Below are 27817 nucleotides of genomic sequence, written 5' to 3'. Positions count from 1 at the left end.
TTTATATTTTATTATATTACGATTCATAACAGTAGCAAATTACTGTTAGGAAGTAGCAACAACAATGATTTTATGACTGGGGTGGGGGTGGGGGTGGGGCTCACACCTCGAGAAACTGTAAGAGGGTTGCAGCGTTAGGAAGGCTGAGAACCACTGCTCCAAGCAAGTCCTGCCTGGCTCACTAAACAAACGCAGGGAACCAGTGGGGAAGAGGAGGGGATCCCTGGGAATGGGAAGGAGATGAGATGGGACGGTACTGAGGGAGTATGATCAAAATTCGTAGTACAGGGCTGGGGAGCTGGTCAGAGAGGCTGCTCTTCTAGAGGACCTGGGTTTGATTCCCAGCACACACGTGGCAGCTCACAATTGGAACTGCAGAGCCGGGAGGAGATCTAAGGCCACCTTCTTACCTGAGGCCCTGCTGTCGTTAGGTACACAGACATACATGCTGGCAAAACATTCATATGCATAAAATAGGAAAATGTGTAAGATCTAATGGAGTCCATTCTCTCTCTCGCTCTCTCTCTCTCTCTCTCTCTCTCTCACACACACACACACACACACACACACACACACACACACACGCACACACGCACACACACACGAATAAAACAGTTTTTAAAGTATCCCATTTTTCTGCTAAGGTAGTGGTTTAGGATTTTCAGGCTATATACTCTTTCACAACTTTTTAACTCTACCACATAACATGAAGGCTGCCTTACAACATCATGAGGCAAGTGAGAAGGGCTGAACTTAAATAAGACTGTCGATGGTTGGATGGTTGAATTGAAAAATGTTCCTAACAATACTCAGAAAAAGGAGACAGGGTTGGAGGGAGGAGGGAAAAGCTCTCTCTCTCTCTCTCTCTCTCTGCGCACATGTGTGCACTCGTGCATGTGCACACATGGGTAACATGTGTGTGGGTGCACATGTATAGTTAGATGCACATACGCATATGTAGGAGCCCCAAGGTTGCGGTTAGGAGTCCCCTCCATTGCTCGTTGAGGCCGGGAGGATCTCTCGAGCAAACCTGGACCTCCTTCACCTGTGTGGCCTCTCTGACCAGTTTGTTCTGAAGGGCTCTTGTCTCTTGTCTTTCACGGCTGGGATGACAGACCATCTGCTGCCAGCCCGGCATGCACACGGGTTCTGAGGATCCGAACTCCAGTCCTTATGTCCGTGTGAGGAGTGCTTTTGTCTGAGCTAGCTCCCAGCCCTGGGAAAGCTCTCTCCCAGGAGAACGCCAGTCAAAGTGTGGGAGGTTGGCAGGTACTCAGTGCTGAGCAGCTTTGAAGAGGATAACGGATTCAGGAAGGGTCACTCGTGGATGTCAGATCCTGTGGAGAAGGAGCACTGGGGACCAGGACAGGTCACACAAGCACGGGAGAGACACAGCTCCCCGGGTGAAATCCCTACCAGATGCTTCACCATGTCTAACTATTTTAAAAAAAAAAAAAAAAAAAAGATCAGAGGAATCCAGCAGTGGCCCACTGAGAACCACTGCCCAGGCTCTTTAAAAGTCTGAAAACCATTGAGATTTTCTAGATTAAAGAGGAATAAATTCACTTAATGACCAAAAGCAGCACATGGTCCTTGGTAGGCTCTTGGGTCAGAAAAATAAAATTATAAAGGGGACTGAACACGGAGCATGGATTATTAGGTAGTATTACCATACTTTTTCTGTGTGCTCACGGCCCAATGGTTCACGGAGCCAAGGCGGCTCCTGCACTCTGGGTAGAAGGGACTCCTGCCTGCGCCTGTCCTTCACATGAACATCAGGGAAGACTTTGTGTCCATGTAGCTCTCAGAATGATGCTGCTGCATTATGCAGCTTAACCGTCCCTATCAGCTGGAAACGGGTTACTTTCTTTGAGTTTTTTTATTGGATAGTTTACGTATTTGCATTTCAAATGTTACCCCCTTTCCTGGCCCCCCCCATCCCTCCTCCCCCTGCTTCTATGAGGATACTCCCCCTCCCACCTACCCACTCCCACCTCAACACCCTGACATTTCCCTATACTGGGACATTGAGCCTTCACAGGACCAAGGGCTTCTTCTCCTATTGATGCCTGACAATGCCATCCTCTGCTACATATGTGGCTGGAGCCATGGGTCCCTCCATGTGTTCTCTTTGGTTGGTGGTTTAGTCCCTGGGAGCTCTGAGGGGTCTGGTTGGTTGATATTGTTGTTCTTCCTATGGGGTTGCAAACCCCTTCAGCTCCTTCAGTCCTTTCTCTAACTCCTCCATTGGGGTTCCCGTGCTCAGTTCGATGGTTAGCTGCAAGCATCTTCACCTGTATCAGCAAGGCTCTGGCAGAGCCCCTCAGGAGACATTCATACCAGGCTCCTGTCGGCAAGCAGTTCTTGATATCAGCGATACTGACTGGGTTTGGTGGCTGCATGGGAATGGGATCTTTGCCCCCTTTCAGGTCCCCTTGCTCTGGAGTGTAGCAACATGGAGATGCAAGGTTTTCTTCTGGTTTCTTTCTTTTTTTTTTTTTTTTTTGGTTGTTTTTTTTCCGGAGCTGGGGACCGAACCCAGGGCCTTGCGCTTGCTAGGCAAGCGCTCTACCACTGAGCTAAATCCCCAACCCCTCTTCTGGTTTCTTTAAAGAGATACATTTAAAAAATTATTATGAACCGTGCAAGATGTATGTGTGTGGTGTGTGTGTGCATATTATAGCATGCATATAGGGGTGAGAGGATAATTTTGTGGCGTTAGTTCTCGTCTCTCTTTCCACCTTTATGTGGGTTCCAGGGAACAAACTCAGGTTTCCAGGCCTTCATGACAAGCGCCTTTACCCGACTCCACAAATCTCTATGTGCATGCTCTCTCTCTCTCTCTCTGCCACACACACCACACACACACACACACACACACACACACACACACACACACACACACACCTACCTTGTCTCTTCCCAAATAAGAAGCACTGAGCGTGGAGACCCAGGTTCATGTCTATGACCTTGGAAAAGTTACTTTCCCTCCATGACTTTCTGATCTTGGGCTACAAGGTGCTTAAGGTCCCATCCCACCATGATGTTGACCACATATACTTACACTATCTCGGGAGATGGGGACAGTCTGATGATCTTTGGTGACCCTGTAAGTCAAGAGGATGGAAATAGAGGTCTGTCTTTGATTGTCCCGTCCATAAATGGAGTCTTAATAATCACTTGCTGGAGAAAGGAAAACAAAGTTCACAGGAATATGATTGTGTGTGTGTGTGTCTGTGTGTGTGTCTGTGTGTAAGTCTGTGTGGTGTGTGTGTCTGTGTGTGTGTGTCTGTGTGTGTGTGTCTGTGTGTGTGTCTGTGTGTAAGTCTTGTGGTGTGTGTGTCTGTGTGTGTGTCTGTGTGTAAGTCTGTGTGGTGTGTGTGTCTGTGTGGTGTGTGTGTCTGTGTGTGTGTGTCTCTGTGCGTCTGTGTGTGTCTGTGTGGTGTGTGTGTCTGTGTGTGTATGTGTGTGTGTGTCTGTGATAAGTATGTGTGGTGTGTGGGTGTATGTGTGTGTGTCAGTGTATGTCTGTGTGTAAGTATGTGTGGTGTGTGTGTATGTGTGTGTGTCAGTGTGTGTCTGTGTATAAGTATGTGTGGTGTGTGTGTGTGTGTGTGTGTGTGTGTGTGTGTGTGTTTATGTCTTATGTAATTGAAGCAGGACCCAGAGTGATGTTGTGAGTGGGGATTAGGAGCTTGGGGCCAGAGGAGAAGTTCTGTGTGGCATCCTGGGATTCCCGAATGGCCTTACCTGCACTGCTTCCACACCCAGGCCCACGAGCGGCTGGAGGAGACCAAGCTGGAGGCCGTTCGGGATAACAACCTGGAGCTGGTGCAGGAGATCCTTCGGGACCTGGCAGAGCTGGCAGAGCAGAGTAGCACGGCTGCGGAGCTGGCACGCATCCTCCAAGAGCCTCACTTCCAGGTTCCAGGCTGCTGGCTGCTGGGGGTGGGATGGGGTGGGCAGCTTCCTACTTGGAACCTGGTTTGGAAGCCAGCACTGGGCATTTCCACATTGTCCTTTCTCTTCCTGTTCCTCTTTAGTCCCTCCTGGAGACACATGACTCAGTGGCCTCAAAGACCTATGAGACACCACCCCCCAGTCCAGGTCTAGATCCCACGTTTAGCAACCAGCCGGTACCTCCTGATGCTGTGCGCATGGTGGGCATTCGAAAGACCGCAGGAGAACATCTGGTGAGGGCCAGGGGCTTGTGGGAGAGCGGGCACTGAAGTCACCCATGGGGAAGGAGAAAGGGCAGGTGGGAGTTAAAGATAAAGAGTAGGCCCAGGTTGTCTCTAGGGAGTATCCGCTGGACTTAGGAGCATGCACTCCACACACACACACACACACACACACACACACACACATACAGTACACACACACACTATATATATGTACATACACTATACACATACTATACACACATACCATACACACAAACACACACTACATATGGACACACACATGCACATACCCCCCACAGACACACACATACCATACATGCATACATACACATACTATAAATACACATACACCATACATACATATTCATACACTATACATATGGACACACACACTACACATACACACACTACATATGGACACACACACTATGTACATACCCCCCACAGACACACACATACCATACACGCATACATACACATACTATAAATACACACACACCATACATACATATTCATACACTATACATATGGACACACACACTATACACATAACACACAAACATACACACCATAATACACACACACACATACACCATACATACACATACACACACTATACATATGGACACACACACACTATAACATTCTCTCTCTCTATCTCCCCGCCCCCCTCAGGATCATCTCCAGGCTGTGTCTATAAGAATTGAGACAAGAGTAGAAGACCTTTTGAGTGGAGATGAGGGTGGGGACAGGAATGGGAGGGCCACCGAGGGCCATTTGAAGACAGAGATAGGCTTACCGTCCACACCTTTGCTCCTTCAGGGTGTGACATTCCGAGTGGAGGGTGGTGAGCTGGTGATTGCCCGAATTCTGCACGGGGGCATGGTGGCGCAGCAAGGTCTGCTGCATGTTGGTGACATCATCAAGGAAGTGAATGGGCAGCCAGTGGGCAGCGATCCCCGGGCACTGCAGGAACTCCTACGCAGCGCCAGTGGTAGCGTCATCCTCAAGATCCTGCCCAGTTACCAGGAACCCCACCTGCCCCGACAGGTGAGCCTCTGCTTGAACCCCACCCAGGGCTGAGCCTCTTAATGGAAGCCCCCAGGTCTTTCGCTGTTCACCTCAGGAGAAAAGAGACAGCAGGACCTCCAGGCGGGCGACGCTGGCTACAGCCACACAGCCTCTGAGTGCGGCACGTGAGCACACATTAACTTGTCTCACATGTAGGCATTCACGCACATGTGCAAGAGATAGGTGAGCTTCTGTAACTAGGAGGTTCTACCCGAGTGTGCAAGAGATGGTCTTGAGTGTCCCAAGTGTGCAAAGAGATGCAGCTCCCTGTGGTCTCTGCACCTTGTGCATGTGTAAGAGCTCACCCCACAGGCCTGTGTAAAGTGGGGTTCTCCACCTGCCCTGGTAGCTGCTTCCTCATTGGCAGATTGGGGTGCTCCCCTCCTCCTTGGCTTTTGAACTCTGAGAGCTCTGTCCTCCTGGGGGGTAGAAGGAAGAATTCAGGATTAGGTGACCCCTACGTGGGGCCCGGCTTCCTTTTTTGAGACCTGACCCAGTCTTGGTTAGTTTCCCAATCACTCAATCTGAATCTCTTAGTTCCAGTTGCCAAGAAGAGTATCAGCAAAGTAGGGTAGGAGTGCCATGGAGTGGGTAGATACACTCACTGTTCATTATGGTGACTCCAAATCCCTGGGTTCAGGTGTTTGTTAAATGCCACTTCGATTACGACCCTGCCCGGGACAGTCTCATCCCCTGCAAGGAAGCAGGCCTGCGCTTCAACGCCGGAGACTTGCTCCAGATTGTAAACCAAGATGATGCCAATTGGTGGCAGGTGAGCCTGGGCACTCCTGTAATGTTCCCGAGTACGGCTCGGGGAAGGGTCCTCTTACCCAGGCAGGTCTTTGGCATGTGCCATTTCAGGCATGCCATGTCGAAGGGGGCAGCGCAGGACTCATCCCCAGCCAGTTGTTGGAGGAGAAGCGGAAAGCATTTGTCAAACGGGACCTGGAACTGACCCCGACCTCAGGTAGGAGTCCCTTCCTTCACCTCAGGCCCCGGTTTAAGACCTGGCCTGGCCCAGCTTGCTTACTTGTTTCCTTGTGGCCAGGGACCCTGTGCGGCAGCCTTTCAGGAAAGAAAAAGAAGCGAATGATGTATTTGACCACCAAGAATGCAGGTGGGTATTAATTCTTGTCCTAGTTGTCTAATAGGTGACCAGTGAGCTTACTCCGCCTCAGATACTGCCAGCCTCGTTCCTAGGCTTGCCCAGCTCCTTCCTGTTTCACTGGCCGTGGCTTTCCCCCTTGATGTATTCTGAGGGTCCCTCCCCTCCTACACGGGGCAGCCTGGTGAGCAGCGCCATCTCTCTGTCCCTAGAGTTTGACCGCCATGAGCTGCTTATCTATGAGGAGGTGGCCCGCATGCCCCCATTCCGTAGGAAAACCCTGGTGCTGATTGGCGCGCAGGGTGTGGGCCGGCGAAGCCTGAAAAACAAGCTCATTCTGTGGGATCCAGACCGCTACGGCACCACAGTGCCCTGTGAGTGGAGACCGTGGAGCGGGAGATACGAGGGTGGATGCGTCCGGGGTGGGGCGGAATCGGTCGAGGAGGGGTGCGGAGCAACGCTGAGAGAGCATATTGGGGAAACACCAGGTCAGGTGGGTCCTCTGGGTGTGTAGTGTGCGCCCTCTGTGGGTGGATGAGGGGAACTGCAGACTCAGCATCCGGTGAAGGGGCTGGCTTCTTCTTCTTTTTTTTTTTTTTTAAATCAGGCTCTCCTTCTCTCAGGATTTTACTTCCAAAAAAGTTGTTGTTGTTTGTTGTCGTTTTTTAAGTGTGTGCCTACCTCGGGTCTGGCAAAACGGGGTCGAGCTGTATGTGGCCTTATGGCAGATAGGATGGGACAAGTGACGGGACAGCAGGGGGTGGGGGTGAATCCTGAAGGCTATGCCTTTAGGGCCGAGGTCACACAGTCCCCATGGGACACACATGTGCATGTTTTAGGGGCTTGACTCACCAAATTAGCCCTGCCTTCCCTCTCCAGACACATCCCGGAGGCCCAAGGACTCAGAACGGGAGGGGCAGGGCTACAGCTTTGTGTCTCGTGGGGAGATGGAGGCTGACATCCGCGCCGGGCGCTACTTGGAGCATGGCGAGTATGAGGGCAACCTGTACGGCACGCGGATCGACTCCATCCGGGGCGTTGTTGCCTCGGGCAAGGTGTGCGTGCTGGATGTCAACCCGCAGGTACTTCTAGCCCTTCCCTGTGTGTGTGTGTGTGTGTGTGTGTGTCTGTCTGTCTGTCTGTCTGTCTGTCTGTCTGTCTGTCTGTCCGAGCCCTCTTCCCGCACTTCCCCAGCGCACCTAGATCTCCCCCAGTAGGTCACACGGCAGCCCTCTGCCAGCCACTTGCTGGCATAGGTCCCAGGGCTCCAGGCAGCCCAAGCATCACTCTCTTTTTTTTTTTTCCGGAGCTGGGGACCGAACCCAGGGCCTTGCGTTTACTAGGCAAGCGCTCTACCGCTGAGCTAAATCCCCAACCCCTTCAAGCATCACTCTCAGGTGCCCACTCTGTCACCCACACATCCTTACTGACCAGGCCCCTTACTGTAGCTCTGAGGTGGCATCACGACCTACCAGGTACCAAGACAATCGCATGCATGAAGCCCCCACCCTCTTCCTGCAGGCGGTGAAGGTCCTGAGGACAGCTGAGTTTGTCCCTTACGTGGTGTTCATCGAGGCTCCTGACTTTGAGACTCTGCGGGCCATGAACCGAGCTGCCCTGGAGAGCGGAGTGTCCACTAAGCAGCTGACGGTGAGGGGACTCGGAGCTGCTGGGAAGGGGTTTGCTGGTGGCCTGGGGTGTTGGAGCTCAAGAGAGAGGTAAGACTCTGGGCAATGTTTTGTACGTGTGGAAAGGAAAAGCTGAGAGAACACAGTGCCCAAAATCTCAGATGGAGCCAGGGACATCGAGCTGACTTTAGGCCTACTATGTATGGGGCACACTCTACAGAGAGAGCACTGGCCACAGGACGTCCTAGAAGGCCAGTGGAAGATCTGGGGGACAGAGATGGCCAAGGGAAGTTTCTGGAGGAAACTTGGACCTTGATACAACATTCTCCCAGGAATAGGGCTTGCCCAATTCTGAGTCCAGGTTCCCCTCCTCCATGCCTGTTACGACAGCTCCTAGGTTGGACTTGGGTCTTCTGATGACCTGATCCTGGCCTTGGGCACCAGGGCCCTGGTGACAAATGCAGCTAGAGCCTCTGGGACACAGCTTCCCTCGGCTTCATTAAGCCAGTTTTCTAGTTCCTTCTCAGAGAGCTTCCTTACATCTGGGATGGGAGTTAACTTGTTCCTTCATGGGACTGTCTTGGTACATGGTAGGTCCTGATGCCCCCTCATGGCTACAGTAAGGGGCTTGGTCAGACTGAAGGGATCAGTAGCTGGAGGCAGGCAGATCCCTATCGAACCATCGACTCACTGTGACCTCTTGGTGTCCGAGCTTTGTGTTATTAGCGGGAGATAATTGTCCCTCCCTTGTGGAGCTGTGGTGAAGAGCCTGTGGGTGGCCAAATGGTTAGCGCCCTACGTGTTGTTTACAACACCGTATTTCCCTCCTCCCCTCTATCCTACCCCCATCCTCCCTCCTTTCCTCCCTCCCTCCCTCCCTCCCTCCCTTCTGGATGCAGGAGCATAGCTATGGGGGCACAGGGAATCCGTGTCACTGTGTCTGAACTTTGGGGTGAGGTAGGCAGGTTGTAGATCCCTCTAATGATGGGACTGAGTTGGAGACGCTGACCAAAGCCCCTTGTGCGGGACAGGAGGCGGATCTGAGGCGGACAGTGGAGGAGAGCAGCCGCATCCAGAGAGGCTATGGGCATTACTTCGACCTCAGCCTGGTCAACAGCAACCTGGAGAGGACCTTCCGCGAGCTCCAGACTGCCATGGAGAAGCTTCGCACGGAGCCCCAGTGGGTGCCTGTGAGCTGGGTGTACTGAGTCTTGCTCTGGACCTTGTTACTGCCTGGTCGGGAATCCAACTTTCACTCGGCCTGTGATACTCCCCCACCCTGCTAATGGTCTTCATCCTCCCATCTCCGGTTTTCCCTGGACCACAGTTCCCAGCAGGGGCTGGCTTCAGATATAGAGGTGTGCACTGCCAGGGAGGTAGGTGTTCATGGGGTACCTCTGTACCCAGGTGCTGCCCACTCCCCACGTCTACTGGCCACCAGACATCCCTTTCTGAGGATCATGTTGTGTCCGGGAGCATCACAGATCACTCCTGTAAATCTCAGTCCAGGGAAGAGCAGAGCCGCTAGGGGCCTTGTGGTCAGTAGGTCTGTGACCCTGCTAGCTTTTTCTCCTCTCTGGACTGGCCACTGCCATCCTGTTCGCTGGCCCCCTCCCATCCCTTACTATAGTCTAAGGAACAGCCTTGGGCTGTCCTCATACGGCCAGCTACTCAGACCACTGGTAGTAGGCAGACCCAAGTAATGGTGCCAGTCTGGGCCATTTTAGAGGCTGGGGACACCCCGTCACGAGCCGTTGCTGCAGCTGGTGACGCAGGCCTCAGCTCCCTGAGGAGTAAACATAGTCTGGTCCCTCCCTTACTCCAAGCTTCTCACTGCCAGTCTCTCCACAGACTTTCTCAATGTGTCCCTCTTTTGTAAGCCCTGCTCCTCAGACTTGCAGCTGGCTTAGCCCAGGTTGGGAATAAGGCCTAGAAAGCTGAACCCTCTATTGTTGGGACCAAAAGTCTTCCAGCCCACAGCCCACAGCAGGGTACATTCATGTCAGGCTTTTCTGGATGGATCTGGGTGACCCGCTGGCATTAGGGCTTAGGATGGGAGACAGTGAGTGAGGGCTTGGAAACAGATTAGCTTTATGTGTGTGTGTGTGTGTGTATGTGTTGCACACGTGTATGCACACGTTTGGTTTAGTTTGAGGGGGGGCAGAGGATTGCCTTCTCTTGGAGATAGCTCTCTGAGGTCCCCTTATGGGTTCCCCTCAACTCCGACATTTCTTACAATCCCCCGTTCCAGACTCCAGACCCCGGATCGCCCTCAACTCTTCCATTTCCCTGTATCCTAAGTACCAGCCTTTAGTCCTCGGGGAGGGTGATTTTGTAAAATAGGATAATCCTAAGAACCCCACCCATGACATCTGGAGACATTTCATTCCTCATTCTCAAGGGGTCCCATATCCTCACAGGAGACCCCCCCGGCATTTCTGCCCTGTGCCTCCCAGTTCTCCTAAGCGTCAGTCTTTGCTGCACTGTCAGCTCAAGCTTGTCCCTGAATCACTGTGTGCCCATTTCCTAGAGAAGGGGAGGGGGGGAGAATAGACAGAATATTTATTACAAATGCTAGACATATATTTATTATATCAGCTATCTCATTTGCACTGGCATCAGATGTGCAGGTGGGACTAGAGGTGGGCCCGCCCACTGCTCATTTGCATAGCTCTGCTATCGCCTATCTGTACTTTTCCTTTGGTCAATCAATGTCCTTTCCTTTAGTTCAGTATCTTGCTGTGACCCCTGACCCTTACTTAGCTGCAGGGGACTGCCCTCCTTGACAGCTCCTTCCTCCCCTGGAGGATGAGCTCAGGGTCAGAGAAGCGTCTGTGACAGCCCCTGACCACCCCCTTGATTAACCCACAAAGCCCCCCAACCAAAAGACCATGGCCTTTGATCGAGATCTGGCGGGCACCGTGCTGGAGAGTTGGTACCAGTTCCTCCCTCTGAAGATCCAGTGTGGTATCCAATCCCCATATCCTCCTCTCTAGTAATGTGCCAGGGCCCCTCCTCTCTCAGCAGCCTCCTACCTCTCTCTCTCCCACTGAGCCTGGCTCTACAACCCATCCAAGCACTGGCCAGGAGGGAACAGAGGTTGTGGGCCTCCTCAGCTCACCTGGCACAGGGCTGGGTTAGAACATGTTCGTGCCCACCATGCTAGCTCTGTGACTCCGTCCTCCCTCCCTCCCACCATGGCCTCTTGTATTTGGGGACCTCAGGAGAAGGAGGACCCTGCCCCCTCCATGGTCCACACTCAGTCCCTCTGCTCCCCTCCATCACCACCAGCCCCATCTACTTTCTTAAATCTTCTTTCTTTTCCTTTGATTAAACGTGACAGCAAGTGTTTCTGGCTCCGTTTGTCTTTGGTTGGGGTTGAGGAGATGGTTTTGGGAGGAGGTTAGGATTAGAGAATACAGCATAAATAATTCCGGAACGGAAGATGGACTGACATGCGTCTGTGTGTCTCCTGTGGTGACTTCCTCCTCCTGTCTGCAGATGACGCTCCTTCTAAGTGCTTATGCCTGGGAGCCGGTGAGCATCAGGGGGACAGTGGACTCAGGGACTTCATGGTCAATCCACATGACTCCGCCTGGGACTTGTGTGGCCTTCAGCAGGCACCCCTACCTCTCAGGACCTTGGCTTTATACTCTGTACAAGTGCCTGTCAGTGATACGCTCATGGGGTCTAGGTGCTTACCCCAGGGCAGGAGAAGACACCGAAACGTTCTTTTCATCCCTAGAACAACAACCACGACACTAGAGTGTATGTGGTCCAGGGGACCCACATTCCTCCCCACCTGGAGTTCTTCAGGAGGGAAGGGTGACCCTGCACCCCACCGTTAGCACTGCAGATTCTCTAAGACTCCCTGTACAGCAGAACCTAACCCCCAGCCCCGATGGAATGGAAAGCTGGGAAATGTAGTTTTCCCCTGTGCTCTGGATGCGTGAGCTGCAAGCAGCAGATCTCTGTGCCACTGAGCATGGACTCGTGCGGGGACAGCGGGGTGTTTTAGACGCTCCCCACGTGACGCAAATGTGTGACCAGGTTTGCTGGCCAAGGTTGATCTCCCCCCCCCCCATACTTTTGGGATGGATGGAACTTCTTTTGAGCTTCCAGTCAGCATCAAGAGATTTTCCTTAAATAAAAGACAGATAATCTGAAATAAGCTAATATTCCCAACCCCACCCCCTCCCCCTGTTTTTGAGACAGGATCTTTACACGGCCCTGGCTGGCCTCGAACTCACAGAGATCCATAGGATTAAAGGTCTGTGCCTTTCTCGTTATTAGTTCTTATTTGCTTGTTTTAAATTAGCTTTTTAAAATATAATTTTAAAATCTGACACATAGAAGTTGTGCCATTTTACAATTGAGGAGAGGGATTCTTTTCTACCTGTTACTCTTTTATTTTTTTTTTACTTTTAAAAAAATTATGTATATGAGTACACTGTCACTGTTCCAGACACACCAGAAGAGGGCTGCTCTTGCTGAAGACCCCACGTGGTTCTCCAGCACCCACATGGTGGCTCATGACTGTTTTTTTAAAAAAAATTTTTATTAGTTTTTATTTATATAAGTACACTGTAGCCATCTGCAGACACACGAGAGGGCATCGGATGCCACTACAGATGGTTGTGAGCCACCATGTGGGTGCTGGGAATTGAACTCAGGACCTCTGGAAGAGCAGTCAGTTCTCTTAACCACTGAGCCATCTCTCCAGCCCTCATTAGTTCCTCTTGAACACCAGTATGCTGTACTTTATGTTGTGTTTTGAGGCAGTGTCTCATTATGCACCACAGACCAGCCTAGAACTTGGAATCCTTCTACCACAGCCTCCTAAATATTGGGATTTCAGGTGTGTGCTACTCTGTTAGGTTCGAAAGTCACCTTTGGGTGAGCTTTCTTGGGTGTACCCTGCGGTTTGTTTGACTGCCTGAGGGCACTGTTTATCCAACTCTTTAATGTGTTTATGTATGTATGTATGCATGGTCTGTGTTCTTATAGATACAGTCCCCCCCCACCCAGTGTGTGTGTGTGTATGTGTGTGTGTGTGTGATCTTGCCCATGTGCACCTCCACCGGAGGTCTACATCAGTGTCTTCCTCTACTTTTGAGATGGTCTTTTACTGAATCTAGAGGTTGACATTTTGGCTAACGTGCTCGTGAGATGCACCATCTTCCCTCCATTCTAGTACTGGGCAACAGACTTGCAAGGGTGCTTTTCTAAGGGACCTGAATTCAGGGCCTCTTGCTTACTCACCAAACACATAACCTACCAGGTCATCCCTCCAGGAAAGGGTAGAAGAGGAGGGAGGGGAGGCCAGAGGAGAAGCAAAGGGACGGGGAAAGGTTATGAAAAGAAGAAACATTCTCCTCCTCGGGGCCATGTTTTCATGAATGTAAATTCTTCTAGAGATTTCCAATAGCAGTTAAAGCCCCTGCATTAAGATTCAGCCTGCAGATTTAAAACAGCCAGTGGCAGAGAACTGGTTTGGTATACTGAGGCAGAGCCATATGCTGAAATACTACGCAGCTGAGAAAGTTTATTGTACGAGGTTTGTAGAACATGGAGGGATGCTTACAATGCATGGGGAGAGCAGTGAGCTGTGCGCAGTGAGATGACTCCCCCCCCCCCCCCCCCCGTAAACCAAGCATCTGCAAATTCAAGAAGGCGAGGGGAGGGGATCCTGCAAGCTCAGTCAGAGCTGACAACAGGACTTGGTGAGGTTATTATGATCCTAAAAACATCGCCCCTCTCTTCTTTTGTATTCTCCCTATATTTCTCTGTTTTATATTCTGAACACCTCCCTTCCAAACCTCTTATTTTTCAAAACAAAATAGAAAAAGAAAAAAAATAGTTGAGTCAGTCTGTCTTTCCCTCACTTAGCAGGCCTGGATTTAGTATTCTTAGTAAGAGTCTAGTGTCTTCCTGTCCCCTCCTTCCTTCCCTCCCACTCTGTTTTCCTCCTCTTCCCCCTTCCTCTCCCCCTCCCCTCCATCTCCCCCTCCCCTTCCTCTCTCCCAACCTCCAGACCCCATGGAGGAGTAACCAGTCTGGGCAGGGATGATAAGGAGTCTTCCTCCAATGTCCTCCCAAAGCGAGGGATACAGAGCCTTGAGGAAGGAGAATAGAAAACCATCCAATCCCTGGCTGCCTTGAGCTGGCTGTCACCATAGTGTGCCAGACCAGGGACACATCAGGAAGCTCCTACTGGGACTGTCATGATCAGAGGTCTAGGGAGCATATAGAAGACCCACAGTGAGAGAAGGAAGGAAGATTTCCAGCTTGAAGGGGCTGAGGACCCATCAGGCCCAAGTGTAGGAATCCCAGGGTCACCTGTCAGAACTATGGAGTCCGGGGCCCTGCCCTAGAGATGGTTTGGGTGAGTTCTATTTTAATTATTTTCTTTTTTTTTTTTTTTTTTTTTTTGGTTCTTTTTTTCGGAGCTGGGGACCGAACCCAGGGCCTTGTGCTTCCTAGGTAAGTGCTCTACCACTGAGCTAAATCCCCAGCCCCTTAATTATTTTCTAAAGGGTCAGGATGCGGGAGTTTCATAGACACATAGATGTTTCTCCCTCACAGCATCTGATGCAGGAGAATTGGAGGGAGGTGAAGGTGGGATCTGTTGAGGATGGGAGGCACGACTGTTGCTGGGCTCTCATACTCAGGGACTTTCCTGGACCGCACACAAACTCAGCCCCCTGTGGAGCCTTGCCCCTTGCCAGGCCCTGCTGAAGAGCCATGCCCATGAACTCTTCCCAGGGATTAGAACATACTGGGAGGTCCCAGCCTCTGGCTGGAACTAAGTACCATTCTGGGCTCCAGGGTCCACAGACACTTCTCCATCTAGGGCATGCGAGGGAACCGGAAGGAAGGTGGGCAGAGCTGTGGATGGTGAGTAGAGCCCGAGAATTCATGCGACTTCAGCCGTTCAGCTTCACAATGCCTGACCATGGGGCATTCTGCAGTTACACAGAGATGAACTCGGAGAAGGCCAGTTCCTCCGCAGACATATGCAGGGGAGGGGCTACCACCACGTCCTCCTCGGCGTCCAGGGAAGGGGCTGCCTCTTCCTCTGCAGACTGGAGAGATGACAGTGAGGTTGAAAAGCGGAACCTGATGGTAAGGAGGTCTCGCGCTAGCTTTTCTAGTGTCACCCGCAGGGGGCGCTGCAGAGCCTCCCCAGCCCCATCTCCTCTGCGCGTGCGGTATGCTTTTTTGAGCCAGGTAGTCTGGCTTCTCATCCCCCGCCCCCAACCCCCCAGTTCCTCCCTTGGTCCACAGACTCCCAAACATTGGGATTACAAGCATGCGCCACAATGCCTGACTCAGCTGAGAGCTGTTTAAACTGACACCTAGTAAGCTATTAAAGGGTTTTCTGAACACGGAAAAGAGAAATGTGAAATTCGGAGGGTGGTGAAATGACCTAGGAATGTGGCTTTGATAGGCTAGGCGGACTGATGTGGGAAGTTAGCTGCTGGGGAACAGGATGCTGAGGAAAGAGCCCTCCCTCCCTTGCCCTCACTATCACGGAGGTGTCAGGTGGGTGGCTCCCAGAGCCCAGTCTGCTCACACCTGGCTGAGGTTGTGCTTCTCAGCAGAAGGGTTGGGGTTTCTGAGACATTCGGGAGGCACTGCAAGGTCTATCATCGAGTCTTCAGAGGTCCAGCCATTTCCTGGCAACTGTAAGAAAGATTTGATCAGAACTTGGAACAGGCCATTCTAGATGGTCTAGAGTCCGTCAGGCCTGGAATAGCCAGAGAGAAAGACCCAGTACTGTGGTCACACAACATCCTGTGTGGGTGTCCCCCTGGCAAGCTGCGAACGCTCAGGAGTTCAGTTTCCTCGGCCATAAAATGAGAATACATGTTTTTCCCCCCTCAGGGTCGTAATATCCAGATAACAATATTTTTAAAGGCAAGGCCTCAATATATATAACCCTGACTGGTTTGGAACTGGCTGGCCTTGAACTCATAGAGATCCATGTTTCTCTTGGATCCTGGGATTAAAGGCATGTGTCACCATACCTGGCTTTGTTTGTTTTCTGAGACTGGGTCTCACGAATCCTAGTGTGGCTCTGAACCCATGTAGCTGAGGATGACTTTGAACTTAGTTCCGGTCCTCGTGTCTCTACTTTGTCCAGTGTTGGTGTTACAGATTGTGCACCACCGCACCCAGTTTATGCTGGCTTGCCTCACGCAAGCGCCCTTCGGGAGGACGCTACCAAGCGAGCTACATTCAGTCCCCATTCTCCAGGCAGCGTCTCCCCACCCAGTGAACATGAGCTTCTGGAATGGTTCGTTTTAATGGTGGTACTTCTTTGCTTGTAACCAGAGAGAACGGCAGGCTGTCTGGTCTTTTTCATGGGCCTCAAAGACTCACCGAATACAAACAGTACAGGGGACATTTGGTCTGTGGCTATCTCATGCTTAGGGAGGAAGGCTGGTTCTTCTGGAGTCTGGGGGGGATCAGCTTTGGGCCGCACATATGACTGGATTGCTCCAACTTTACGCTTCAATGTGGGCTATGCAGCCAGCCTCACAGACTGTGGAGAGTTTGGTCTAGTTCTGCTTTTCTCAGGCTGGGTTACTTGTGGGCATAGAATTCCGCCTCTCGGTCTCTGTGGCTGTGTCTATCAAACGGAGGAAGTAATACAGCCTACCCCAATAGAAAAGACAAGGAATCAAATACACACTGCCCTTCCATACCTCTGTCTCTGTCATGAGTGCCCCAGGCTTGCCTTGAACAGCAAGGCACCACACATGCGCATCTAGTTCCTGGTGTCCCCTTCCTTCTTTGTTGCGAATGTGTGCAAAGAAGATTCCCAACCCCCCCTACTCTCCCCCCCCCCCCGACCTCTGCCAAAGACTGCAGAAAGCCAAATGGGAAATAAATCAAACAAAGCACGCATCCTCAGCTGGCCCCGTTCTGGTACCCGTGGCCTCTGACCTTCATTTGAGGAACCCATTTCTGTCCTTCCGCTGAAAGGGGCCGCTGCTCTGGTCTCTTTCTTGTCCCTACCTACCTCTGCAGGGGGAGCTCAGGTGCCCCAGGTTGGAAGCAGCCCTGCCCAGAGTGGTAGCAGTGGGGAGACAGTCCTGGCTGTGGCTGTCTTCCTGAGCCCCAGCCCCTTTCCCAAGGTACAGGCAGAGAGCTAGGCTCCAAAGGTGGCCTATGGTGGCCGTCCTACATCCCGCCCCCCATGACTTTTCCCTCACTCCCCTTAGCCACCGTTGGCCTTGTCCCACTTCCTGAGACACAAACAACTGCTTCCTAAATCAAGGTAGAGCCTGTTCCCACCCATCCCTCCCCTTGGGGGGGGGGGGTTCGGCTGGAGCCTTTTGTCCTTACTGGCGCCAGGGAAGAAGATGATAACCCCCACTTTCCTGACTCCATGTTTACAGAAGAGCAGGAGTGGGAATGCCTGCCCCATCGGTGGCTGAGTGGATCTGAGTAGGGCATCAGGTGAGGCAAGGTGGAATTTTTCTTTCATTAATACAATCTTGCCCGTGGGGGGGAAAGGGGGAGACTGGCCTGGGAAATTCCTTTCTTCCTTTGGAGGTCAGCCAAGGATACACTTGGGGGCTTGGTTCCCCAGGAAGCCTGGCCCGGGGATCTCTGTACTGTTCCCCATCTCCCCAGGCTCCTTGCGGGTGCCACTGATAGCTGGGTCCTTGATCAGTCAAGCCAACATATTCTCAGGACCGCTGGAGGACCAGAAACAATGTTCTGAGTGGTAAGGATGGAGAAATCTGGAGCTGGAGAGATGGCACAATGGTCAAGGGCGCTGGCTGCTCTTGCAGGAGCCCTAGGTTTGGTTCCCAGCAAACCTAGCTTACAACTGTCTGTGACTCCAGTTCCGGGGGACCCACACTCTTGTCTGGGTGGCCAAATGTGATCATGCACAAATGTTGTGCAGAGACACACATGCAGGCAAACCGCTCATATGTGGGCTGGAGAGATGGCTCATCGGTTAAGAGCCCTGGCTGCTCTTCCAGAGGTCTTGAGTTCAGTTCCTAGCAACCACACGGTGGCTCACAACCATCTGGATGCCCTCTTCTGGTGTGTCCAAAGAGAGTGACAGCGAACTCACGTACATAAAATAAATAATAAAATAAATCTGTTTTAAAAGAAAGCGCTCATACACATAAAATCTTTAAAAAGAATTGAGAAATCTGAGTGCCGCCCTGTGAGTTGGGGGTCAGCCCTACATACTCTCTGGGTGTTCTTTTGTAAACGTACAGTGGAGTCATGTTTGAGGGACTCTTGCACTCTGGTGTGTTGTGGGGTTCCTAGCCCCAGACCTAAACAGTTGGATTGGAAATAGAACCTGGGAGATCGAATCTCCAACATTGCTGCCTGGTGAAATGGGCTCAGAGTTGACGTCACTGTCAGACCCAGGATCCACAGGTCCTTTCTTGCTCCAGTACTGATGTCCCCTGATTCTAAACAGGCTGGGGAGGTTACCGCCTGGTAGAAAGGTGCCCACATAGTTATCTGTGACCCTGCCTGATGCCAGGTGGGAATCAGGGCTGATGATAGATACTGTATGGAGCTCACTCCCTAAAAGTATGCTCCTGGGACTCCCACAGATCCCTTCAGGACTGGGAGTGAGCTTTGCCTCTGGTGGGCACAGAGATGGGCCCTGAAATCTGACCTCAGTCCCAGATGGGTTGATCTCAGACTTTGGCTCTCTGGGTCCTTACCGAGGTTTCAAGGTAGACCTTCTCGTTCTTCTGAGTCTCTGTGGCCAGCCAAGCTGAAAGAGACCCAGAAAGAGAGCCTTGAGGCCAGGAGGAACTTAAGCCCTTCACAGAATGCACAGGTTTGCGTCACTGTTGTGAGAGGGCTTCCCAGAGAGAGTTGGCAGGCCCTCGAAGCAGGAAGGAGCCCTGCAGGAAGGAGCTGGCTTTTGTGATCTATTCAAGGAAACTGTGTTCACCTCTTGAACATGCACAAGGGACATCGACAGCTTGGATCTTAACTGTCCTGTTAGATGCTTGGTCCCCAACTTGGCAATGTTTAGAAGTGGTAAAACTTTTTTTTTCCAGAGCCGAGGACCGAACCCAGGGCGTTGAGCTTGCTAGGCAAGCGCTCTACCACTGAGCTAAATCCCCAACCCCAGTAAATCTTTTAAGAGGTGGCATCTAGGAGAGATATTCGGGCTATTGGGGAGAGTCTTTGAGGGGGTTGTGGGACGCTGTCTTCTTTTACTTCCTAGCCATGAGGGGGCCAGCTTTGGTCTCATCACGACGTACCTTTTCAGAAGACCAAAGAAACAGCCAACCCACATGGATTTGCTTGGCCTGTGCCACCCAGCACAGGAGCCACACTTGTCACCCAGCACTGGAATGTGGTCACTTGAAGTTATACCTAAGCTTCCAAAGGCTCAACATGGGAAAAAGAATGCAGGGTGTGGTGTGGTCCTCAGGTTCCATCGAGGTTTTGAGATGGGGTGTGGCTGTATTGCTGAGGCTGCTTGCTCTCTGACACGATTGATCCTCAGTCTGGGTAGCTGAGACCACAGGCTTACAACTGCAATGTCCAGCTTTCATTACTGTTGTTTTTCTCCTCCTCCTCCTCCTCCTCCTCCTCTTCCTCCTCCTCCTCTTCCTCCTCCTCCTCCTCCTCCTCTTCCTCCTCCTCCTTCATCATCAGTCACCACCACCACCACCACATACACAGCATTCTGCCTACATGTATGCCTGCATGCCAGATGCATGACATCAGATCCCATTACAGATGGTTTTGAGCCACCATGTGGTTGCTGGGATTTGAACTCAGGACCTCTGGAAGAGCAGTCAGTGCTCTTAACCACTGAGCCATCTCTCCAGCCCTCTTTAATGTCTGAATATTAGTTCCATGTTGAAATGACATGACAGGTATGTTGAATTAAGTAAACTACTTTGTTAAAAAATTAACTCTGCTAGCTCTTTCGTTCCGTTTGCTTCTTTCTTTCTTTTTTCTTTATATATTTATTTAGAGTCTCAGATATCCCAGGCTAGTATTAAATTCACTGTGTATCCAAGATTGGCCTTAAGCTCCTGACACCCCCCACCTCCACCTCCCAAGTGCTAGGAGGGCATATGCTTCCTTCACCGCTCTTTCTAACTTCCTGTTAGAAAACTCCTACTCCCCCATTTTAATTGTCCTTCCCAGGGCTGACTGTCTCACAGCTAGGTTGGCCTGTTGTTTGCTTGTTTGTTTGGTTTGGTTTTTCAAGACAGGGTTTCTCTGCGTAGTCCCGGCTATCCTGGAACTCACTCGGTAGACCAGGCTGGCCTCAAACTCAGAGATCTGCCTACATCCGCCTCCCCAGTGCTGAGATTAAAGGAGTGCACTACTATGCCCAGTGAACAGCAAGGTTGTCAGACAGACCCACTGAGCCCTGCTTGTCTTACCAATGTTGATAAGGTAGCACAGGTGTCCATGAGCCCCCCACCCCCTTTCCCCAACTCCACCCCCACCTCAATCACTTACATTTCTTTCTCTGCCTCCGAAGCATGTGGCTGCCAATGGCAATTAATCCTGCAGCCAGCAGCAGGGACAAGAGTACCAGGACTGGGGCCATTATGCGGACCATGGGGATGGACACACTGGAGGAAAGATGGAAGGAGCCTGTTGGCTGTTTGCTACTCGATCAGCTACCTACGTCCTTGAATCCCATGCATAGGATGAGAAAGCCAGCCTGAAATCTAATTCAACCAGGCCAAGACTGCAAGGGTATTCAGACCCCCAAATCCAGGCCTCCTGGGTTCAAACCCTGGTCTTGACACTTAAGGGACTTGACAAAGGCAGGCGAGGTTACTCTTGATTGTAAACCTTGCATTTGGGAAGTGAAGGCAGGCAGATCGGGAGTTAAAGGCCATCCTTGGCTACATAGGGATCTGGAGGATAGCCTGAGCTACAAAAGAGACCTAGCTCAAGCTAAATACTCTTACCACTAAAAATAAATTAGTCCAGTACCTAGCTACATTTGCTGCTAAATTATACAATTTATTAAACAGAAATGGTCCCATGTTATACTGGGAAAACTGGGGTGTTGGAATTGAGCCTAGGATCTCATACGTGTCGGGCAGGCACTCTGCTATTGAACCTTATTTTTATAGCCCTCTATTTTGAATAAAAAAAATTTATTAGTACTAGCATTGAGTGTGTGATTGGGGGAAGGAGAGTGTGCCAGGATGCACATGCTGAGGTTAAGAGAACAACTTTGGGGAGTCCATTCTCTCCCTCTACCCTTTTGTGGGTTCTGGGGATTGAACTCAGAGCCACCAAGCTTGGATGGCAAGCACTTTTACTGGCTGAGCCATGTTACCAGCCCTACCTACTTTTTACTTTTAGACAAGACCTCGCAAAGTTACCCAGCCTGGCCTTGAACTTGGGATCTTCCTACCCCAGTCTTCCGAGTAGTTGGAATTACAGACCTGCAGGTCTACATCTGGCAAGATGTAGGGGGATTCACTGGCCCCGTGGGCGGGTGTCACCAGCACCAGTTTGTCCGCAGCACAGTACTCTGATTCGGGGTCCAATCAGGTCCCTAGTCTCCCAAGGAGATCAGAAGGGACCAGGGGCCAGTGTCTCAGAGCCCATCAGTGGGTGCTGTGCCTGGGGAGCTGTGCCAGCTCTAGAGGACACTTTTAGCACGGTCTGAACCTGCTAGCAGTGACCTGCAGGTCAGGAACTGGGAGTTAGAGCCCCGAACCCTTTGCTGCAGGCTGGGATCCAGCTGTGTGAAGAAAGTCATGTAGCACAGGGTTAAGGGCAGAGTACACAGAGAAGCCCTGGAGATGGAGGAAAGATGAGTTCTGGGACCAAGGTGGACCCTTCACCTCAGATGGCCTAGGGCTGCTGGCTCCTAAGGTGGAATGGTGCTGTTTAAGAGTCCCCAGGATGCAAATGAGGCCTGAAATCTGCCCTCTGAGCCACAGGCTATGGCCAGGACAAGAGGAAGTGTCTGTCTAGAGGGAAGAGAATAGAGAGTGTTAGAGTTGAAGGGCGACCTTGGGTCCCCGGAACTCACCTTGACTTGGAGACGCTGCTGGTTACAGCCCTGGAGTCCTTTGGTGTGGTGAGGGGTGGCCAGATGACTGGGCGGGAGCTCCCTGCATGAGGAGAGGTCGCTGTGTGAGGAGACCTCCCTGCATATGGAGAGATTCCTGGTGGAACCTGGGAGGTTCCTGCAGATCTGGCTGGGGTTGCTGTGTGAGGAGAGCTCCCAGCATGTGGAGAGATTCCTGAGGGAACCTGGGAGGTTCCTGTAGACCAGGCTGGGGCCGCCTCGGTGAATACAGGGGCTTTGACCCTTGTCTTCCCCTGTTTGGTGGTGACGACTGTCGGGTGGAGACCAGGAGAAGCTACAAGTCCAAAAGCAATGCTTCAGCACTTTCCCTGACCTTTGACCCCCTCCCAGACTGACCTTTGGACATGAACCTTCCCAATCTCTCAGGATATCCTCAACTAAAACACTCCCCAGGAGGCGAGCAGAGGCCTAGGTGAGACACTTTTGATCAAGAAGACCCGGGTCAGGCACTTGATGCATAATCTATTTTTCTTTGAGAGGACCCTATCCCCAAGATCCTGTTCTATACCACTCCATAGACACCTTCCTGGTCCTCTCTTTAGTCCAGGCCAAGGTCACCTCCTCTCTGACCAAAGAGCAAGTTCTCCATGCTGCCCAGCACCCGCCTTCTGACTCGTACTCTCCGGCAAGAACTGACCTCTTCCAGCTGCCACAGACTGGTCAGGGAAAGGCAGCAAAGACAGGGCCTGAGGTCAGGGCTGAGGTCTGAGGTCAGGGCCGAGGTCTGGCTCACCCTAGATCCTAGAGGAAGAGCTTTGGGCTCAGGGGTAGCTGATTCCCATTTGACCCCGAACCACTGTGGCTTCTGAGGTTGTTGGGAACATCTGGGTGGCCCTCGCTATGCGTTTTCTGGAATAGGGAAGGGGCAGGAAAGGCATCGACTCACTCAGTTCTGGGAGCTGAGTCAGCCAGGCTTTTGCCTTGGGCTGCAGTCTCCTTGTAGGTGTAAGAGGCTGGAAGGAGGGGGTGGGGGAAGAAGGACAGCAGGTGCCAGTAGGGACAGGACTGTCCCTTTTTCCTAGAGGAAAGGGAGAGGCTGCTCTCAGGGGAAGCAGACATGGCCACAGCAGGCAGCTCCCCTTCCCCCCAGCAGAGGCGCCAGCCTTGTGTCTTCCCAGCTAATCAGACTCCATAATTGGCAGGTCCCAGTGGTCCCCAGGTCCTTCCCACCTGCTGTCCACTCCCGTCTCCCATTGGAACACTGTGTGTCCCTTGCCCCAGCCTGCTCCCTTCGTGCCACCTTGGATCCTGTCGCCTCTTGCGTGGGGGCAGTCAGTGTCCTCCAGCAGCCGTGAGCTGAAATGCCATCTATTTACTTAGCGTGCCTCTCAAGGCCTTTGAGACTCAGACTTCAAGTCATCTTGTCAAAGTTACCGGTTTCCCCGTGTGGGACTCACTGAGCCACTCGGAGATGCTGTGTGTTCAGGGTCACCCTTTCTACCGCTGTGCCTTTGCCATGTTGTCTCCCTGTGAAACCAGTCGCTTACACTCTGCCTAAAGCCTCTCGCCGACCCCTCCATTTTCCATCATGAACTCAAAAGCTAAGCCCCAGTAGTATGGAAGAATTCACCTTTTCCTTTGGGTACCCCAACATCCTGTGCTTGCCTCCAGGGGGCCAAGTTCCCACTTTGACTAGACTATGACTTTGCAGGGTCTCCTACGGAGCTGGGATTTCTCAAGGGCCAGCGCCCCGAGTCTTTCTGACCACACCCAGCCTAGACATTCCGGGCTTGCTCTCTAGTTCTGTTTTAAGGCTGTGCCTGACACTAGTGGTTTTGTTTTCCCTAAGAAGCTGAAAAAAAAATCTCCTGTAAATAAAGGGAAGCTTTTACTTAGTGTTTCCAAGTCGGGTTCTCCGTTGCCTTGGGCCTCAGGAGATAAGGGATAAAGGAAGTGATTGTATGAGTGCCCAGCCTCACTTGGCTGTGGAAGCAGCTGCTTCACTCTGGACTGTTGGCTTTTCAGGAAACCTGGGAGCTGGTTGTTAAATGACTGGAAGGTAGGAATAATGCTGGAGTGTTGCTACCAAAGTAGAAATCCATAAACATTATGGACCCCAGTATCGTTAGCTAGTTAAGAATCCATCATGCGTTCCTTCTCGTGCTCGCTTTAGCAGGACATCCTCTCACCCGTGTCTGCTTCAGTGAAACGTTCCTTCATGAGTCTGCTTTAGGACAACACTCCTTCACGTGTTTGCTCCAGCAGACCAGTGTCCCCAGTGGCTGTGGGGCACCCACCCACACAGCTCTCATCATTGTTAGCATAAACTCATTAGAAGCCAACCAGCTCCGACTGAGAAGGATGAGACTGTGTGGGTCACTCACAGAGAAGTGACTGTGACTGAGCTGAGGGCAGGGACGGATACAAGGGTCTCAAAGCCAGAGAGCGCTAAGCTGGGTGTGGTGGCGTAGGGCAGTCTCAGCACTCAGGAGGCAGAGACAGGTAGATCTCTGTAGATCTAGGACAGCCAGGGCTGCTGCACAGTGAGACAAAAGGTAAAATATAGAAAAATAAAATAAAATAAGACAATGCTAATTGAACCACCTATCTAAAGAGTAAAATAAATTAAAAAATCAAATAAAGACAGCGCTAATCAAAATTAGACCATTTTGCACTGGTGGGGGGCGGGGATTGATTGGAGAACCTTTCAAAGAACAGAAACCACTCACCAGTATTGCTTTGTTGCTACGGCATTAGGGCTGGAACCCTGGGTCTCACACACGCGCCAGGCTAATGCGCTACCCTTGAGCCACACCCTGTCTCCTTGAGGCATTGATATTACTATTATTGTCCATTCTTTTACTTCTATTTCCACACATTGTCACAGAGACCCACTGGTGACAGACAACAGGCTCTGAGGACAGACCTGGGCTCTGAGGACAGACCTGGGCTTAGGATGGCTCCTGGCTCCTGGGCCTATCCTTTGAAGAGAGACAAAGGTAGCAGTGATCTGGGTTTGAATCATCCCTGCTCTTCTTCCTGCTTCAACCGTAGGCCAGAAGCTGAGCATCTTGGAGTCTCTGTGCCCCATTTGTGAAGTGGTCGTATGGAGAGCTACCTAGCTCTCACAGACTTGAGACTGGGCAGAGACCATCCGCATGGTGGGGCCAGTGCATGGTTAGGGGACGCTGCAGGCCGGGCCCGGGACACAGCCATAGCTGGCCTGGCCTCAGGAGGCTATGGGAATATTTGTGATACAGGGGAATGAGCAGGACTTTCCTTGCTCCCTGCGATGGTCATCTTGTCCCCATCCCATGGAAGGCTCCCCCCCCATGTCTAAGCCAAGAATGACAATTACAGCTCCATTTTGCTCTATGAGATCCTAATGGCAGACTTGCCCGAGCAGAGGCACACTGAGGCTTCATCTCAAAGTTGTCCCCAGTGCTCAGCAGGTGTCCCTGCTGACTCCCCAAGTTCAGGATAAGCCTGGTGAGATTGGCACTGACGTTGGTACCAAGACTGTCCCCCTTCTGTAATGGGGACACTGGTTCAGATGCTCTCACCCATCCCCTATCTCCTCTTTATCCCCTGACACCCAGGCAGGGGAAAGAGAGTCGTTCATTACCTGGAAAGACAATGAGTTTGACCTCAAAAGACTCATCACGGCCCAGTCTGTCAATCCCGCACCAGTACTTCCCGGAATCCTTCAGGGTAAGGTCTCTCATGGTCACTGTCACCCAGAGGTCTTGGAGGCTGTCTCGGATGGACATCTTGCCTCGAGTCACCTCCTGGTCCTGATTCGTGTAGACAGTGTCACCGCAGCGGGACAACAGGATGCCACCCTGCCGGCACCAATACTTCCTGTGCACCTTCATCTCCTTCTTATAGGTACACCGCAGGGACACAGTGTCACCCTCAAATCCACTGATCTCCTTTGGGCCCGTCAGGGCTTCATAACCTGGAAACGCAGCATGAATGGAGACAGTATTTCCACGGCTCCAAGTACCAGGCCAAGAACAGAAGAAGTTCTTATTTCATGGGGAGGAAGGGAGGCTTTCCTGTTAGAACATCTTGGGCAGCCCCATAAAACCCCGAGGTTCTCCCTTCCTCTGAGAAACCCTAGAACAGACGCGTTGTTTAAGAGACACAAGCCAGGCTGGCCAGATGGCTCAAGGGGTCGAGGTCCTTGCTGCTAAGTCTGACAACCTGAGTTCAGTCCTCAGGAAGGAGAGAACAGACTCCCAAAGTTATGTACTACCCCCTCCTCACGAGCACTACAGCATTCATAAACTAATGCATGTTCATATGTGCACACGCACATGATAAATCCATGTAACAAAAAAAACCCCTAAAAAACACATGAGTTAATTTTATATATTATTAAGGAAAACTAAGCAAATGGGGTCAACTGAGCAACCAATGTCAGTTATAAGATGCGCTCTGATGAGCCCAGCCTGGTGGGGCAGATCCCAGCTACCTGGACTCAGAGCAAGTTCAAGGGAGTCTGTCTGAGGTATAGAGTGGAGAGAGGGCTGGGGATGTAAGCTTAGCGGCAAAGCATTCATTTAGCATGCTCCAGGGCCCAGGTTCCACCCCTCCTCCAAGCACTGCCAGACAGGAAGAAAAGATCAAAATTATAAAAATAAAGAAAGCTTCACTGTGGGTGACAGACTGGTTACTGTCCAGCCCTTTGCCCTCTTGCAATAAATGCACATTTTATAAATATTTAGATGTGTATGTGTATGTATATTTATTTGTGTGTATGTGTGTATACATATATATTATATACATACATATATCAAACACACTCTCTTACATACACACACACACACAAATAAAATTAAAAAGTAGAGCAAGAAAAAAATTAAAGCAAAGAAAGAAAAAGCAGACTTAGCAGGAATCCAATCAAGTTAGCTCCATTTACACCTGCAGAGCCAGGGACCCCACAGAAAGAGCCTGGGTCTGAGTGCAAAGATAGCAAGTGCTGGGCTCAGGGATGCTGGGCTGAAGACGGTCGCCTGGAGTGAAATAGGGAAATATCCCACCACTACCCCCATATCCTCACGGTGTAGAGGCAAAGAGTAACTACAGACCACAAGATTGAGCTCAAGCCTGCATCTCTATGCCCCTCCATCCCAGCCACCTCCGTCCCCCCTCACCTGGGAGCACCAGGCAGCCCCACAGCAGGACCAGAGGCCGCATGGTGGGTGCTGGACACTGCGGGAGCAGACGCCTGCAGTTGGGAGCTCTTCTGAGTTTTAGCTTCTGCCAGGATGGAACCAGGAAGGGAGGGGTGGGGGCGGGCCACGGTGTTCAGCTCCGCCTTGGAGGTCCTTCTGCTTTTCTCTTTACCCTGTCCCCCCTGCTGCTCAGTGCCAGTTACCACAGCCTGCAGACCCGCACAAAGTCCAGCCCCTAGTCAGGGGTCTCAGACTCTGATGAGAAAACTTGCATCATGGCCTTTGGGAACCTCAGATATATTGTTTTTCCTCCTATTATGAATTCCCAGAGGTGTGCATAACCTGACACTGTTACTATAAGAATCAAAAGCCCTGGAGCTATCAGTTATTACTGATATCCCCAAATACTTCTCTGTTTGGGAAGTTATTAGTTTTTGGACCTGCCCCTGGATCTGAATATTAAAGTACTAAATATGGGAGCATATTTGTTGAGTAGTAAATCACTTATAATATGTTTAAAGGTATTTTCTATTTTTAGAATTTTGATTTAACATTATTACTTTTATTTTATTTATTTTTTATGTGCATGGATGTTTTCCCTGCATGTCTGTGCACCATGTGTG

At 51.3% G+C, this 27817-nt stretch overlaps 2 protein-coding genes across 12 annotated transcripts in view; one reads left to right on the top strand and one right to left on the bottom strand.

Annotated features, from left to right (window-relative positions):
• The window catches only part of Mpp2 (MAGUK p55 scaffold protein 2), a 32392-nt gene extending 21055 nt beyond the window's left edge, over positions 1–11337 (top strand). For all 4 annotated transcript variants that reach the window (NM_001414214.1, XM_087574756.1, NM_053513.2 and 1 more), the window contains 10 exon segments: positions 3772–3924; positions 4044–4193; positions 5007–5234; positions 5896–6027; positions 6117–6222; positions 6304–6372; positions 6573–6734; positions 7240–7442; positions 7882–8010; positions 9020–11337. In NM_001414214.1, coding sequence (NP_001401143.1) covers positions 3772–3924; positions 4044–4193; positions 5007–5234; positions 5896–6027; positions 6117–6222; positions 6304–6372; positions 6573–6734; positions 7240–7442; positions 7882–8010; positions 9020–9196 — 1509 coding nt within the window. In that variant the 3' untranslated portion in view covers positions 9197–11337.
• A 2171-nt stretch (positions 11338–13508) lies between these two features.
• Positions 13509–27281, bottom strand: Cd300lg (Cd300 molecule-like family member G). Of its 8 annotated transcripts, none has more exon segments than NM_001430261.1 (9): positions 13510–14393; positions 14516–15073; positions 15567–15674; positions 18698–18750; positions 20472–20587; positions 22015–22348; positions 22961–23092; positions 25640–25972; positions 27174–27267. In NM_001430261.1, coding segments are annotated over 8 exon segments (1233 nt in total). In that variant the 5' UTR covers positions 27217–27267; the 3' UTR covers positions 13510–14393; positions 14516–14959.
• Positions 27282–27817: the final 536 nt, after the last annotated feature.

This window comes from Rattus norvegicus, chromosome 10 (genome assembly GCF_021556685.1).
Source record: "Rattus norvegicus strain SHRSP/BbbUtx chromosome 10, alternate assembly SHRSP_T2T, whole genome shotgun sequence".
In the NCBI taxonomy this organism is placed as follows: domain Eukaryota; kingdom Metazoa; phylum Chordata; class Mammalia; order Rodentia; family Muridae; genus Rattus; species Rattus norvegicus.
This window is presented reverse-complemented; position numbering and strand designations above follow the sequence as displayed.

What these genes read in the sequence shown, in the direction of transcription:
- Cd300lg (XM_087574257.1), bottom strand. Translation starts at nt 27,216, where the DNA reads ATGCGGCCTCTGGTCCTGCTGTGGGGCTGCCTGGTGCTCCCAG. An exon ending in CAAACTCATTGTCTTTCCAG is followed by an intron (nt 23,093 to 25,639) that starts GTAATGAACGAC and finishes CCTTTCCTCTAG; the next exon opens with GAAAAAGGGACAGTCCTGTC. An exon ending in AGGTCTACCTTGAAACCTCG is followed by an intron (nt 15,675 to 18,697) that starts GTAAGGACCCAG and finishes TCTTTCTTACAG; the next exon opens with TTGCCAGGAAATGGCTGGAC.